We start from the raw sequence: 16,504 nt of genomic DNA, 5'->3' as shown, positions 1-16,504 counted from the left end.
TGTTATGATAAAGCTTAAGGTTCTTTTTTTTTTTTTTTTTTTTTTTTTTAAGGTGAAAACAAAACCGGGCCTATTTTTTCATACTAGATACACTAGATAAAACTGCACACTTTCTAAGCTGACTTCTGAAGCAAATAAGAAATTGTTTTGAAAAGACCTGAAGCTATGAAGCTCATATAAAAAGAGGTTTGGAGAAAAAAAACAGATTGCTACTATACACAGCTTAAGGGCATAAAACCATTTGTAGTTTATGAACATTTAGATGCTAGATTCCCCAAAGAAGTTAAATTAACTTCCTAGTTAAAGCCTTCAAAGAGAAAAGGAATCGTTTAATAAAGCAATTAAAGGGAAGAGCCCTGTTACACAACAGACGTGTTAAAGCACAGGTCACATTCATTCTAGATTTTTCGTATTTTTCGAGGTTCTTTAGTCAATGGAGTGTTGTGCTGTAATTCACAAAGTTCAAAAAGGCTTTGTAAACAAGGACACACCAAAGAGATGAAGCTAAGGATTTTCCAAAGCAATTTCAGAATACTCAGTTTACTTTCAAAAAAGAAAAAAAAAGAAAAATCAATCTAGTCCAAAATTACAGAAAGACCTTTACACTACGGAAGAAGCTCGTGCAAAGTTAAATTTTTTCTTTCCAACAATTTTTATCACACTTAAAAGTTATCGAAACTGTACAAATAAGAGCTTGTTATGCTGCAGTCATTCCACTGCTCCCATCTGAGCCTGCAGTGAAGTCATTTTGCTAAATTTGCACCATGACAATCTAGGACAAAATAGTAACATCAGATGCATATTTACACCCTCACGAGTTAGGAGAAGCTGAGCCCCAGAATAGTTTGTTAAAGCAAATAAGCAACAAATACCCACTACCAGCATACCCCTTTCCTACTCTTTCCTGCACTGACATGGATATGATAAACATATTTCCTCTTTCCAACCCTCTCTCAACCTAAAGATACCTAATGATTGCTCAAAAAACAAAACTGAAAAGTTACCTTTACAAGATAACATGGCTTAAATACAAGGAAATAAAAATAGAGACAGTTAAAAGTTACTTTAAGGGAGGAAAAAAAAAACCCAAGGTCTTTGTGTCTCTATATAAAGAAAGGTTTTTAAAATTTTGCTTGATAACTGCATTAGAAAGATACCACACACAACGCATGTTTCTTTCAAATTCCAACACTGTCATAAGATAAAAACTGAAATAATTCCCAGAAAGGAAAACAAACATTAAAAAAAGACCTCCTCAACCCCCTCCATTCAGATGAGACGTTCATGAAAATGGAAAAGGAATTTTCCTTCGTTAAGCCCTGCTCTCACCAGGAGCACCAGGAGGGCACATCTGATCACCAGTTCCAAATATTCCCCGTGCTAACGACACATTTTGTTTCCCACAGATTTGGTCCTATTCGTGGACTGTTTTGGCCAGCGTCAGCTTCACGGCTCTAAGGGTGGGTTTCTTCTCCCCTGGAGACGGCCACAGCAGGCTCTCGCTCTGCTGATCCTGGAAGTTTTACAGCATTAATGCAGCCCTGGCGCTCCCGATTTAGCTCTCTGCTCCGTGCCCCTCACACTGGCTTTATCGCTGCATTCAAGCCAATTTCTTCACCGCGTCATTTCTCTCTCTCCTGCCCTTCTACCAAGGAAAAGGCCGACTGGCGAGGCCACAACCAAGTCTACAAGCACGCTTGGCCTGGCGCAGACCTGCAGCCCTCGCCGGGGAAGTCGGGTCTCCCCAGCCCAGTCTGGTGGCCGCCCAGCACCAGACCGACTGGTTTCTCAGCGGTCGCCAGCCTCCATGCTAGCCCATCTCGCGATAGCCATCTCCCGAGGTCCGACACCACCGCCGGGCTCTCCTCACGGGAGTTTAAGCTCCTGCCAACAAAAGGGCCCTTGCTGCAAGCTTACGAGCGGCACCTTTCCCAAGAGGGAGCCGCCAGCCTCCTCTGCCTTTCAGGACATACCAAAAGGCTAGTTCCAGCACTGAAGGCAAACAGACATTTGGAAAGGAAAGGTCAAACAAGGACAGAGAAACAGCTTCATCACCGTGAAAACACGTTCCAGAAGAAGTTAAGAAAAAAGAAAAAAAGAGAGGGAGGGGGAAAAAAGGAAGATAAAGACAAAACAGATGCTAAATATAACGCCTACGCGGTCGGTGTACTTTTTCCACAGGAGCTTTTATTTTCTCACACATATTCCACGAGCATCCGGATAAAAATAACTACACCACAATGACGTATCTACAGCAGGAGGGACGACTTATGGGCGCAGACCCAAAGCCATGGCTCTCTCTTTGCCCCCAATTCAAAAACGCCGCCAGCCAATCGGGAGCATGCCGAAATAATCAGGAACAACATCTTTTCCCAAAAATCAGGGCGCACCGAGCTCCCGGGCAGAGGAAGGAGCCTTCGGAGAGCGGGACAGCCGGCGCCACAACTCCAACCACAGTAACTCCCTGCATCGCTGGCTGCCGAGCCGCAGCCCGGCGCGGGCATCAGCGCCAGGCCGGTCGGTCCGCAGGCGGCTGGCGGGCACCGCTGCGACGGGCGCGCCGGGGCGGGCGGCGCTCGCTCACCGCGGCTGTCTGTCGGGTCGCGGCGAGCCAAAACGCTGCCCCGCGCCCGCCGCCCCCTACTTCACCCTCCCAGGGCTCCGCGGGCGCGGCCGGGCTCCCCTCCCGCCGCCCCCGCCGCCCGCAGCGCCGCGGCCTACGCGCAGCCACCCGCGGCACCGGGCTGCGCGTCCACAGAACATACACATATATATGTGTGTGTGTGTATACATAGATATATATTTCGGCGTTGGGGTTGCTGCTTTAACCGGAAGCGATGCGCAGAACAAGCCCGGAGCGCGTCCTGCCCCCGCCCCGGTTAGGGGCACCGAGGAGGGTGACCCCCCACCCCCCGCGGCGGGGAGGCCGGGGCGCCTACCTGGGGGCTCCTCTCGGCCGGGTTCTTCATCACCGCCTGGCGGAAGCTGTTATCCACGTAGGACGCCATGGCGGCCGCCCGCTGCCCGCCGACGCCGCTGCCCGGCGGGGCGGGAGGCGCGGCCGCGGCCTGGCGCTGCTGCGGGGCTGCGCGCGGCGAGGCCCGGCCCGGGGCGGCGCGTCCCCCGCAGGCGCCGCGGGCTCGGCAGCGCCGCCGCCCGGAGGAGGCCTCAGCGGCTGCCCAGCCCCGCCGGCGGCGGCGACCGCGGCGCGGGGGGCGCCCGGCGGCAGCGGCGGCTCCGCGCTCGCGCTCTAGGCGGCTCGGCGCCTCCCGCCGTCCCGCTCCGCCGCATCCCCCCCGGCGGCGCCGCCGCCGCCACCGCCACCGCCGCCGCCTCCCATCCGGGCTGCTGGGGGCTGCGCGCCGCCTCGGCCGCGGCGAAGTGGCTGGCGCGGCGCGGCGGGCGGGGCGGGGGCGGGGCGCGGCGGCGGGGCGGGCCGGGACGGGACGGGACGGGGCGCGGCGGGAGGGGCCCGGCCGGGACGGGACGGGCAGGGGGCGCCGGCTCCGCGCCGACCGCGGGCTTTGCGCGCTGCCCTCGGCTGCGTGCCCGGGTCGTTTCTGGCTGCTTTTCTTTCGGCCCTCCCCGAGGGCTCCGGGGCGGGTGTCCGAGTTTCGGCCCCGACGGGCTCACGCCGAGCCGGTTTCAGGGCTGCGTGGCTGAATTCGGCCCTTCTGCCCCCAGACTGAGCCCCGCGTGGGCCGCGGAGGCCAGCCGCCTTTGGGGCGCTGGTTGGGCTCTCTCGGTCCCGAGGGGAGCGCGGCCGCGCCCGTGTCACCCTCCCGGCGGGCACGGCCGCGGCGCGGTGCCGGCGGCTGGGAGGGAGGCAGCTGCCATGGCTGGGCGGTAGAAGAGGAGCCAGGGCAGGCTTAGCCCAGCGACGCCTGCCTCGCCGAGGCCAGGTGTTGCCAGGCTTGTCAGCTCTGCTCCGCAGCAGCCCCTGGTCCGCTGCGTCGTCGTCACCCAGGAACCGAGGGAGGAAACAGTGCAAAATGGTTAGTTTAACACCCTTGTGGGAGCTGCCCAGTGGGGTTTTCTCCTCATAGGAACGTAACTTTTAAAGCATGCGTGTCTTGTAACATGCCTGGTTTTGTTTGCCGTGACATTGACTGCGTCACAGCAGCTTTACAAACACTAATCATGCAGCTACTACGTGTCATTAACGGCGATGTAAAACTATTAGTGTATTTGCTCTTGCAAACAGCGTGTACCCTTTGCCGATCCGTATCATGTAATGTAAATAATGTTAACATTAAGAAATCTGCTTGAGCTGATTTTCAATCACTACCATAGGTTTAGACATTGTAATCGTAAGGAAGATAACATAATATTTATTTTTATTTTTTATTTCTGAAAATTAATGGACATACATAGGGATAACCTTTCTTTTTTTTTTTTTTTCCATAACACATACTTCTGGTCTCCAGAGACATAATCTTTGCCTTACACTTTTAGGCACAGATGACTATCAATGAGGCTGTGCGTTCAGTTGTAATCTAATAAACCTATTGAATTTCTGCTTATGGTTCATTAACAAAGATAACTCTAGGCTAATCCCATATGTGTCAGTAAAACATTGTTGCAGCTAATACTGCGAATTCTGGGCAAGATATGGGAAACAATTGGAGAGAGCTCCAAATACCAACTATACCTTGCTTGTCAGTGCTTATTAGTGGTCCTTATGGGAATTTTTTTTTTTTTAACTAACAGGTAACGTCCTTTACCCCCAAAATAACAGTTTTAAATACATCTCACATTCATCACTAGAGAGTATCATTTCTTCAAATTAATCAAGCCTGCAGCTGTATGAAAATGCCAGCTTTTCTTAATATCAATTTACCAACCCAGAGCGTTAAGGTTTTCTTTTTTGTGGGGCACATGTACAGTCTGGGTGCCACAGGAATGCAAGGAATGCTCTCCTGGGCTCTGCCTGGATCACTTCAGGGCACTGATTCTCTCCTGTTACACAGCGAGTAGCTTGCTTGACAGGTTCATATCTCTAAATCAAAACAGAGCTACCCACTCTATTTTAATATGCAATTATCTTCAATTTCAGACCTATTTGCTTTAACAGCATCAAGTGAAGTATTTTACTCTGATTAATTTTTGTTATCTGTTAACACAGTGTCTGTGACTCAGTGATATTTAATTTCAGCTGTTGGGATTTTTTTGGCTCTGATCATTTCATCAGTACAGCAAATCTCAGTGCTGATAGAGGTATGTCAAAGTAACAAATTATCAGAGCTGGGAATGAGTGAGAGCTGGAAAATTACATATAAATACATTCAACAATTTCTTAATAGTATTTAACAATAATATCTTGCACCTTAGAATTTATTTAGTGTCTATAAACAACACATTTGGATTAGGCAAATACTTTTTTTTAAATATTCTTCGTGGTGATTATAAATCCATCTTTTATGTTGATTTGTTCTTGCTGGTATTAGAATAGTTCTTATACCTGAACAGAAAACAACAGCAAACAATTGTCAAGCTACGAAGTAACAACATTAACTGTTAAAAACACATCTGATTGTCACTGGGAAAACTCATTTTCATGCAAATATTCAATAAAATACAATTTACAGTGTCAAATGTTTCAACTTCCACATTCTCTTAGTCTCAAGACATCTTTCCTATTTTCTAACTTTAACAGGAGATCAATACATTTTAGAACTCACTAAGATATCAAGATCGGCCATTCATTTTGCAATTGCCTTATGGTTACATCTTATTGTACATTATACCACCTGATTTACAATCTTTTTTTTTTTTTTTTTTTTTTTTTGATCTGGTCGTGTTACCATGTTATATAGGTTTCCTACCTCATACTACATTAGCAAATCAGGAGCTAACAATATACAGTACATACTGTATTGCTACATTCACCAGTATGAAAAAGATCCATCTCAAAATATGGCAACTGAACATAATATCCCTCTGGATAGCTTCAATTAAGCACTATTTTTAAGTATTTTAGAGGCCTTAGAATCACAGAGCTTGTTTCTTCCTAAATATCTGTATTTCTTTTAAAGGATAAATTGAAAGGGCCAGTGGTTACTAAAACCTCAAAGAAATGAGTTAAACAGTTCTGGTAAGCCATTTTTTATATATTGCCAACCCTCATTTTTAAAAAGATATTCACACTTTCAAAGGCTTGCACTTAAATTAGCCACACAACTTTAATTTATGACACCCGTCATAAACAGTCATCAATGGTTAAACTCTTGGCGTGATCAGGAAAGGTCAGCCTGCTCTGATGGGGGCAGGGGGAGAACATAGCATCTTTAGTAGATTTTATACAGTAAGTATGGATATAAAGCTGGCGATGTCCTTTTATCCGTTCTTTGGAGAAATACTCATTTTCATACATCTTCTAGAGACTGCAGGGCAGCTGATGCAGATTGGCGTGGCTGGGCTCCAGGACTCAGAACTCCCTGTCTTCCTCCCACCTCTCTCCTGGCACCTTCTCAGCAATCATAAAAAGTTACTTTCATAACCCTTTGTGTAGCTGGAAAATAAAGGAGAGCTGAGGTATCCAGCTGGCACACGGCTCCTTAGCTGACTTTCAGAACAGTGGCCATTCCTTTGGGCTGGGCAGCATCCAGTTTTATTGGATTTTAAGTCAAACATGAATGATTTCAGGTACAAGTAAGGCCACTACCAAGGGGAGTCTGTATCCCCTTTGAACTGGATTAGCCTCTGTGCTCAGTTTTTTAGATGGCAACATTTCCAAGAATGCTGCTCCTAATCTTTGGGAACTTTTATTGTTCTTTACAGCATCAAGAGCAGATGGTTTTCTGTCTCAACTAGCTGTACACTATCTGAGACTGTGGCTGGTAATATCCCTTAGTCTTACTTTGTTTTGAAATTGTGGTGCTAAAAGGCATTCAGTAGTGTGCATCTGGAAGGGGAGATTAAAAAGAGGTTTTGAAGCACCGAAGTCTCAGGTAATGCTCTAAACTAGCCTTCTCTGCAGCATAGTTTAGGCTACCCGCAGGGTCCTCTAACTGTGTAGCTATCTGCCAACTAGAGATCAGTAGTGTACAAGCACAGTGTGACCACTACCCCATATCCTGGAAACATTCCCTGAAGAATGGGAATAGAAAGATATCAGTGAGCTAACACACTGCATGTTAAAATAATTCTTGAAAGTACACCATTGGTTTATGGTCCTTTTTGTACTTGTAAGGCAGTATAAAATTCAAAACATCATAAAGGAGAATCTGGCCTTGGGCAAAAAGCAAAAGTTGTCTTTTGCAAAAAAACCCAAACAAACAAAAAAGGAGGAATTTGTGACTATTATGATGCATTTCACGCATTTATTCAGAATTTTCCATTGTCTGCATAGCTACCTTTGGGAATATCTATCCTTCAGTCTCTGCTATAGCCGCAAATGCATCTAAGCTGGCTTTAACTAGTTAGTTCAATACTAGCCGTAGCAGACCACGGACCAGCATGAACTCTCTCTCCACACACTTACCTGGTTCTTTGAGAGGAATTTGCAGCCCATCCAGCGTTCCCTTCAGCCACACCGGTAAACGTACACAGACAGAAGGGAGACCAGCTGAAAATGCACACTGCAGCAGCAGCTGGGAAGCCCAGGAATGGATCATGGCCCATTAGAGGCTGGATGCTCTACAAACACAGGCCAAATTAGCACAAGCTCCTGAAGGCCACACCTGTATTTCTGAAGTAAGCTCACGTGTGTCCACCCAAGCTTCATTCATACTTGTGCCTGTGACACAGGGGTGCCTGTTACCTTTTGTAAGTGGAAGTGCTACCAGAAGACGGTTGTGGTGGTGGCTTTCCACCGAGCCCCAGGAGAGCTGGGTCTTTCATCCTGGTGCCCTCACTGGGACAGTGACGCTGAGCAGCTCCCTTCAGCTCCAAAAGACTTTTTGAAGGATTCATAGGAAAAAAAAAAAAGCAGTCTGTTCTTTTCCAAATAATCAGCACAATCTAATCCAGGTGGGATATATACGAGAGCAATTTAGACTGTTCCATTTATATAAATCACAGTTTTACAAATGATATACTTGGTGTCAAATATATCTAAAATATTACATTTAGCTAAATAGCATAAAAATGAGAGTAAATATTTAATTCTTATTCACTATTTTTAAAGTTTCCTTGACTGGGAAAAATAGAGCCCAAATTTACATTTTGGTGTTTTGTTTTTAAACCAATATATTTCCTAAAAGAAAATATACAACTTACTCTTCCTAAAGTAACTGTAATTGAATTGCTTAAATAACCTTTTGAAATTTCTGCAACCCAAACATTACATAATTGTGCTGAAGAATGAAAAAGGGAAATTGTCTGGAAACCAATTATGACAATTTTACTATTTATTCAAAGCTGACCAAATCTTTAAAGAAAATTAACTCACAAGTATTGAAGGTAGATAGTCAGTTGATCATTAACATCCAATGGTACTGCTTTTCATAGAACACTAGAACTTGATAATAGATCATGCATAAAGTTAAATGAAACATGTAAACATCTTCCAGGAAAATGAAACATATAGGAAGAGAATATGAGAATAATTTCGTATTACATTTGTTATTAAGACCTTTCACTGCAAATAAGTTATTTTCAGTATGAGGATTCCATACTGGCTGCCTAATTTTCACTCTGTATAATCAGAAACCTTTAAAAAAATCTGTCCTATTATATAAAATGTATGTGTTTGACTTCAGTCTATACTAGCTGTTTCAAAAAAATATATATATATATTCATAATTTTTGCATTTCTGTGGAGCATTACCCTATGAATTAAGTTTACAGCTGGTTACATTTTTCTGTAATAAATTATTGATTAATTGTTATAGATACTGCCTTTCTCAGTCAGCCACAAAACACTGTTTACTGCACTGCTAAATTAGCTTGTGCTAGAGCTATTTCTTGGAATGAATCCCTGAATGCTGCATACCCGTCATGTTTCAGCTCTTTACTCTTATCATCATTTTCTATAGAACCCATCAATGCTCTTCACTGCTCACTTTAACACAGTATATTGCATCACAAGTTGGTTTTAATACAATACTACCAGCAATTATTAGAATAGCATTTACATTTCAATTGCTTCCTGATAGCCTCCATAATTTATTCTATTGCTTTGCAATTAATAGTCATTGTGTAGATGTTTATGTGGTTCAACCTGCTCCATCTTTTAGTTACCGCTTAGATCTGTTCAAAGCATATGGGGAAGTGTGGGTGTGAACTTAAGTGTATGTCTTTATGCCATGCATACATAACCTGACAGAGTATATTCACACCTATATCATAGTATGACAAGCACTAGGTACCAATTTAAATGGGTAGAATCAACTTAGAGTTCAGTAAGTGCTAGAAAAGTTAGTATTTTTTTTCACTTACAAATCAGTGATGCTGTAATCCATCCACTTATGTTCCATTGATTTTTCTAGGCAGAAACCATCTGGTACCTGGAATAAAACAAATCTGATTTTATCTTATCCCAGGAAAGCACATTCCAGATAGATAAAAGCTGAGGCAAGCTCTCAAGGCAATCTAAGCTTAACATGGAATTGTCCTGATTACTGCTGACAAATTAATGATGATATGCCTAAGTGTGTGTGTGCAGAGGTCGTCACTGCATCCGTAGTCCAGAAATATTCGTAACAGAGAGATCATTTAATAAAAAAGAAAAAGAAAAAAGTAATTTAGGGTTCAAAAGGTTGCATTAAGCCAAGTTTGGTTTCCATGGAATCTATGATCATCAGTAATGTCAGCAGTGAAAATTAAGGCTTTCTATTGCTTTCTTTTTGTAGGGAACTTAATACAGTGGGATTGCTATTTCCATTTGGACCTCCAGCTACTTCTACGCTACAAATACGCAATGATAAATTCAAACGTTGAAATAAGCTGGAGCAAGGAATCTTTAACTAATATGAAAATATAATGACATGAAGGAACTGACAAAAATAAGCAGCACTGCACAGGTGAGCCGTTGCTAACCATGGAATAAAAGTTTATAGAGTGTATTATTTCTGGTGCCTGGATCTGTCCATAAGAGAGCTGTCCTTAAGGATGTAAACTAAGTGATCGCTTTCCTTCAGTTTCTTGTGTTAATTACACTGTTTGTTTAATTTGTTAAAGTGATGCTTATAACATGTTTTTAAAAAGTCAGCAGCAAGCTGTGATAAAAAGCATCTTCCCTACTCCTGTAAGGACTGATTTGTGCCCCAAAACATCCACTGTTACCTTATCCTACCACTACTGGAAAACACATGGGAACATACTGCCTGGTTGATTTCTCATCTCCCGAACAGAGGCACAAAACTTGGCAAACTTGCCTCCCCCCATTGCTGCTGTGCTCCGCAGGGCAGCGAGCGGGGGGAAGCTGTCAGTCAGAGGTCTCCAGCCAACCAAGGCAATTTTGTAAATGTGTTTCCAAAGTAAGGAAGAGAAAGCGAAACAGGGAACAGTTGTGCAGAAAGTGGCATTAAGCGTTAGTGGTATTACAGTTCTGGGGGAAACCGCGTGACTCTTCGGAAGGAGATGTGCATTTTAAAAGACACATGAACTCTTAGAGACTGTGTCGCAGGGAAGTTCTTCGCTAGGACTTTTCCTCTTCTTCATACTGCTAATGAATTGAAGGACTGCTGACGTATGCTGACACCAGAAAACGACTTGGAAGCAGCCTGGCGTGATGAGAGTGCTGTACGCCGCCGCGATGTAAACATGAGATCCATATTTAATTTTTGCTTCTCCTTCAACTTCAGCAGGCTGGAATGGAGGCAGCTAAATATACTTAGTCCTTGGGATAAGGAAGTCTTGAAATACTTCAAAAGTAGCCTCCTTCAAATAAGCTGAAGGGTGGGGATTGGAATCCACTTACTCTTTTTGGTGTGCAATTAGCTTTAAAGCAATGAAAGCAGTAGAAGAGCTAAGGTGGATCATTTCTCCTGCTTCTGAATATGTTCAGATTATCGGTCAGGTCCTCATCTGACCAAAATCAATGTATTTCAATAAGGTCAACAAAATTCTGCCAGTTTACAACGGCTAAGGATCTGCTCCTTGGCTCTGATCCCTGTTGTAGTCGCTGGGAATTCTCACAGTGTGACAACAGAAGATGGGTATGCCCCTTTTGGTCTCCAGCTACACCAAAATCATACACTGTTTTAAACTCCCAATAAAAGAGATCCCTCCACCTTACACTTAACAGCGCGCCTGGAAGGAGTGCGTAACGAACAACAAAATGATCTTGCTCTGTTCATCCAATGGCAACATCTGTGTCTTGTTAGCAAAGCACAAGCGTTTAAAATGATAAGTCTCTCAGGTTGAAGTTAGCTGTATAACTTCATTCCATCAATGTGAATACCTTAGGATTTTGCCTCAAGCCTCAATGCATTACTATTGCATTTAGGTATGAAGTTAGATTCTTCTTTCCATGGAGGAAAGGAGCTGAAGTACAAGAGAAAATGTCATCTTTAATTAGTTTACCTTGGTCCCCTGTGTTTCAAAAATAATCCCAAAGCTGCAGAGCTTAAGGATTTGCATGTATATTTTGGTATATTTTAATAGATATTCTATTAAGTTTTGTTTGAGGTATCTCTAATTCTTAGCCTGTACTCATCTCTAACACATTTTTAGTAGTACTCCTATCCACCATATATGTAAATCTCTGAGCCAGACTGCAGGTTGATATTCCTAGGTAATGTAAAGCAATTGGTTAAAAACACACCTCAGCACATCTTTAACATGCTAAAAGCGCATGTCTCTAAAGAAAGGCCTTTCAAGCAATAACATAGTGTATTTTGGGGAACAGCAGTAATGATACAGATCTTGAGCTGATTTGAATTTACGCAGCAACACTGAATCTAGGGGAAGTATTTTCTTGCTGTGGTTAGATCTCAAAAGATCCGTGCATGCGCGAGCCAAGCTGCGCTTCATTCTGTGGGAGCTTCAAACCTGGCACTTCCAAGCACAGTCTTGTGGGCAGTAAGGAAATGGATTTGTAGAGTGAAATATGGTGACATTTGAAAAAGACTGGTCCAACAGTTCCCAGAACCCATTCGACGGTGCTCACAACTTTGTTCTCATATGTTTTAAAGAGAGATAGAAGTGCTAAATACATCCCAAGCATAACAGAGCTTTGAGGCAGTAACTGCGTGAAACACCAGTCATTTTGCCGTGAGCATTTGTCAGCAAAACCATGCAGGTACTCTTTAGCCCTGGTAGAACATCTTTGTCCCCAAAATATTTATGTTTAAATCATACAGGGTCCTGTATCTCTGACAAGCATTTGCAACTCTTAAAGGCCTAAACAACGAAAAATGCTTCATTGTCCCAGATGTACTTATATGATTATAAAGTGAAATAGGCTAGTTGACGATAAAGGCCATGGACGTGGAATCCATAAAAGTGTGATAACTTGTTCCAACTGTAATTTCCTATACAATAATTTCCACATATTCATCTGAAATATTGCACAGTGGTCAGAAAACCAGAAAAAGACTCCCATTTCCTTTTTCTCCAGAGCAGTTCCTGGGGCCAGATACCTTTCCTGGAGCAGCAAGAAGGAGATAAGACATTAAGGTAGAATTATTCTGCAGAACAAGTTAGGATCCCTTTCTGGTTTAAAACAAGCATGACTGGTTTATTCCCCTTTCCCCCCTCCACTCGTACAACCTGCAGGCTGCAGCATGAGAAGATGGGCCTCTCCACCACACCAGAGAGTACAGAAATTAATTCTCAAAATCCTTGCTGAGATGCAACTCTTTCCTGACTCTTTTTTAACTGTACATATTTATGTGCTTACTTGAGCAACAAAAAATCTTAATGAAAACGAAGTTTAATCAAAATAGGGAAGAGAGAGCAGAATTAAAATAAATGCTTCCTTTGACTTAGCTAGCTTTATACTTCTCATGATTTGAGCTAGATAGCCTATTCACAACCTAATTACCTAGAAAACGTAAAGTAGGTGTATGCCTATAAAGCAAGTCCTTGTTCTTGTGTTCTTCTGCCAGTCAGCCTCTTCTGGTTCAGTCAAGACCATCTCACAGCCTTATTTGCAATTCCTTTTGGGCTAAGGCGACTACTTGTTCCTAAACCAGTTTCCTCCAGCTTCCTATACACATCCAGAGGCTCGCTGAGGATGCGAAGACCCTTAATGGTGATTATTAGAAGCCTGTGAAGGGCTTACTGACCTAGTTTAGAAACCCTATCTCACAGCGTAAGCTTGGCCCCAGTCAGATTGTGTGTGCTGGTCGACACTTGAAACTTTTATCAGCTTGTTTGTGCAAGGTAAAGCATGCCAACATAGTCGTGTCAATGAGAGTCCTGAAAAAGCATGTAATTATAAAGATATCTTTCACAGCCACAGCTTATTGCAGTCCCCTCACTAAGATGAGATACAATATTACAAGAACTTTCAGTAGAACTGAGTTCATACTGGGATTTTTGCTGTTACTGTCACTGTTTTAATTAGAATCATGTAGTTAAAGCAGAAAAATGGGGGGGGGGGGGGGGGGAGGGAGAGATTCCTGCTCTGTCCTTTCAACTGAGAAGACAGGCGTTTTCATACTCCAGAAACAGGAGGAAATGATTTTAGGAGGAGTGATGGTTTGAGGCAAGCACTCTATATCTTCTATCAAACTTGAATTTCTGATGATTTCCTTAGGCTCCCATTCTGCGATATTAGTTGAAACTTAATGCAGTAAGAAGTTCGGCCTCATAAATTTTAGAAATGGTGCATATTTATTTAGTATTACTACAACCAAAGATGATACATTTTCATCTTTGATGCCACGAATCACTTCTTTCACATGGAAAAATATTCTGCTGTGGTGAAATCTTATCATTTTTAGGCTGAAAAACATAGTGGAAGATCATTAGAAAAGTGTAAAGATTTCCTTATTTTATAATGTTTGCTGTGTGATACATCTTTGAACAAGTCATGAACATATGTCCCTCCCTATTACATAGTATGTAACAAAATGCATGTACCTACCTCACCAAGGCATTACGAGGACTCCTGCTTGTAAAGCCCTTTTGAGGATGAAAAGCAATATATAAGTATTGAGCACTAATCTCAGGCATGTGGACAAGCTGTGCACATTCGAAGTAAAAAAAAAATCTTTCTAATAACATCCATCTGCATCTTGAATACAAGAAAGAAATTGCAAGGCAGCCTGTCAATGATCAAGGCTTTTTCATGCAGCTCACCCTACTGTTTGGCAGCTGGCCAGCTCCAAGAGCCCACGGAGGAGAACGGCTCCGGAGGAAAGAATGTGCATGTTAAGCAGAGGACAGCTTTTGTGAAGGGTGAGAAAAATAAGACAAATATCCTCCACTGCCAAAGTGCTCTCTGGTACATGAAGGAATGAAGTGAGACAAAAGCGAAGGAAGAAATGGCAATAGGCAGGAGCCTCCTCTTCTCACTAAAGATAACATCAGCTTGTATGCACTAAATGCTGAAATAAAACATGTTTCTACTTCAGGACCAGGCCTGCTCTGCATTAAAGATGTCTCTCTGGAAAGGCTGGGAGAAGCCAGGGAAGCATTTGTTTGCAACTACAGCACTTAAGCCAACCACGAATGTGTGCTGACCTTCAAAACTGTTTTAACGATGCCAGAAAGTCCTTCAAAAAGGCTGTGGGTCAATGCAGTGCCGGCGCAGCATGCTGAAGAAGCCCAAGTGACTCTTCTTCTGATGGAGTGACAGCGACTTCCCACCCAGCTGGACTTATCTGGCTGTCGAAGGCACTCAAACTGGTGTTGCTGACAAGCAGGGAGCCGATTCCCCGAGTCCTCCCCTAGTATTACATGCCCCCGTGCAGAATCATCAGAAAATTTGGTTGTTTGGTATATATCCAATGTCAGAAGCAGCCCCCTTGCTTCCTCTCACCAGCCATCTACGGATTCATTTCACTCAAGCTGTGCTGCAGCTGTACGTTGCTGCAATGCTGTGACAAACATATGGAGTTTCAGCCAGTAAGTCCTCCTTCGCTTCCTACACGGCTTCATTCTCTCTCCCCTTTTTTTTCCCCTCTCTCTACTGTGCCTCGTGCACTACCTCAGATGCAGCAAGCTTTAATTTAGTGAAATATGCAGGAATTGAACTGATAACAAGAAAATCTCTATCTATCATCACGTATTTAGAGGATTTAATCTGGAAAGCTTTGTAGTCCTCCATTAAAATGTTTACATTCAAGACATTTCTCTTTTAATAAATCACAATTCACATTTAGATAGTACCTTTCACCCTAATGGCTTGTCTTTACTGAAAAGCTGATTCCAGTCATGACTCATGTTTTGCCTCTCATTCAAATTCCTGCCATATAAAAAAGACTGGAATTAAATATTTAAGCGGCTTTTAATTCACATCATCTTGCCACAGATCGATTCAGCACAACTCATTGACTGCTAACACAATCCATAATTAATGTGGCTGCAGGTCACCTGCGTCTGAGTTCTGTTAGTCCTCTTAAGTCTTCCTACAATGTGGTCTGCGAGCCCAAAGGAACAGCCTGGCGCTGCCATAACCCACCAGAACATAATTCATAGCAGAGTTCAGCTTATCAAAAAAAAAAAATTGTTTTTTTGAGAACCCCCTCAGAAGTCTTTAGGATCCTTTAGGAGCCCTGGGGAAATCTTCTTCCTGCGGTATATCACATTATTAATGCCAGCGTTTGGTTTTTCCGACCACCCCCTCTCCGCAGCAGGGCTGGCAGAAGAGCATGTGTCCGCACCTCAGCTGCTCCAGTTCGGAGTCTGGGAGCTTAAACCACTCAGCACACTCCTCAGCATCAAACCTTGGGAGCATGGAAATGACAGGAAAATAAGGATAAAGTCTTTGGCATTCCTACCACCTGCGCACCACCTGCAGTGGTGTTGCTGCCACACAGATGCCAGCATTAATTCCTGCTCCCAGTAATCCCACTAAGCAACACGCAACCCTACATTTTCAGCAAAAAACCTTGACAACAGGCTCATGCATTCCTGTATGAATAGATTGATGCATCCAAATATTATGGCCATTCATGTAGAAACTCTGTTTTAAAATAAAACAAACTGCCAAGTCTAAGGAGGCAGAAAAAGCAGAACGCGCTGCCGCTGCAGCGTTGCCTCGTATCTCCCCCCATCTCAGAGACAGACGCCTCCAGCGAGACAGCTCTTCGGGGTGGCCTGAGGAAGTCCTGGTAGTTGTCATGCAGATGGTGCAAAACCGGATGCACTTTTGCAGACCTTTTCATGAAATAAGTCTTGTTTCTGCTGAAAAATTTGAAATCACATGATCTAGTCTATAGCCCACTGAACTCACGGCACTCATACTGTATTACTTCTTTCCATGACTTATTGGGCTTTTTCTGTTAAAAATAATAACTATGACAGTTAGAATGGCGATTTTCTACTTTCGTGATTAGACAGGAGAAAGGAAGGAAGACTGGGCAAGCCGGGCGGGGAGGAGCAGCTGGAGGGTTAGGCGGTGGTCAAGAGGAGGAGTCCGCAGCAAAGCGCTGCTGACCAGGTCACC

General features: G+C 43.7%; 1 protein-coding gene and 2 long non-coding RNA genes across 9 annotated transcripts in view; 1 reads left to right on the top strand and 2 right to left on the bottom strand.

Annotated features, from left to right (window-relative positions):
- RAPGEF2 (Rap guanine nucleotide exchange factor 2) overlaps positions 1-3,419 on the bottom strand; it is a 190,978-nt gene extending 187,559 nt beyond the window's left edge. For 5 of the 6 annotated variants that reach the window (XM_064510904.1, XM_064510913.1, XM_064510905.1 and 2 more), the window contains exon 1: positions 2,940-3,419. In XM_064510904.1, coding sequence (XP_064366974.1) covers positions 2,940-3,008 — 69 coding nt within the window. In that variant the 5' untranslated portion in view covers positions 3,009-3,419. Of the gene's footprint in view, positions 1-2,157; positions 2,191-2,939 lie in introns of those variants that run through there. The other variant, XM_064510908.1, reaches the window with a different exon arrangement.
- A 40-nt stretch (positions 3,420-3,459) lies between these two features.
- Positions 3,460-16,359, top strand: LOC112995286 (uncharacterized). 2 transcript variants are annotated; one of them, XR_003262155.2, is made up of 3 exons: positions 3,460-3,995; positions 9,795-9,965; positions 14,469-16,359. It is a non-coding gene; the product is annotated as an uncharacterized LOC112995286 (long non-coding RNA). The 2 variants fall into 2 exon arrangements; XR_003262154.2 differs by lacking the exon at positions 14,469-16,359 and having other exon boundaries at positions 9,795-11,568.
- LOC135328220 (uncharacterized) lies at positions 7,726-9,539 on the bottom strand. The gene is made up of 3 exons (XR_010389002.1): positions 9,382-9,539; positions 8,393-8,461; positions 7,726-7,897 (listed from the first exon to the last, which is right to left on the bottom strand). It is a non-coding gene; the product is annotated as an uncharacterized LOC135328220 (long non-coding RNA).
- Positions 16,360-16,504: the final 145 nt, after the last annotated feature.

This window comes from Dromaius novaehollandiae, chromosome 4, assembly GCF_036370855.1.
Source record: "Dromaius novaehollandiae isolate bDroNov1 chromosome 4, bDroNov1.hap1, whole genome shotgun sequence".
Taxonomy (NCBI): domain Eukaryota; kingdom Metazoa; phylum Chordata; class Aves; order Casuariiformes; family Dromaiidae; genus Dromaius; species Dromaius novaehollandiae.
The sequence above is the reverse complement of the archived record's forward strand: the minus strand, read 5'-3'. Positions and strand labels throughout refer to the sequence as shown.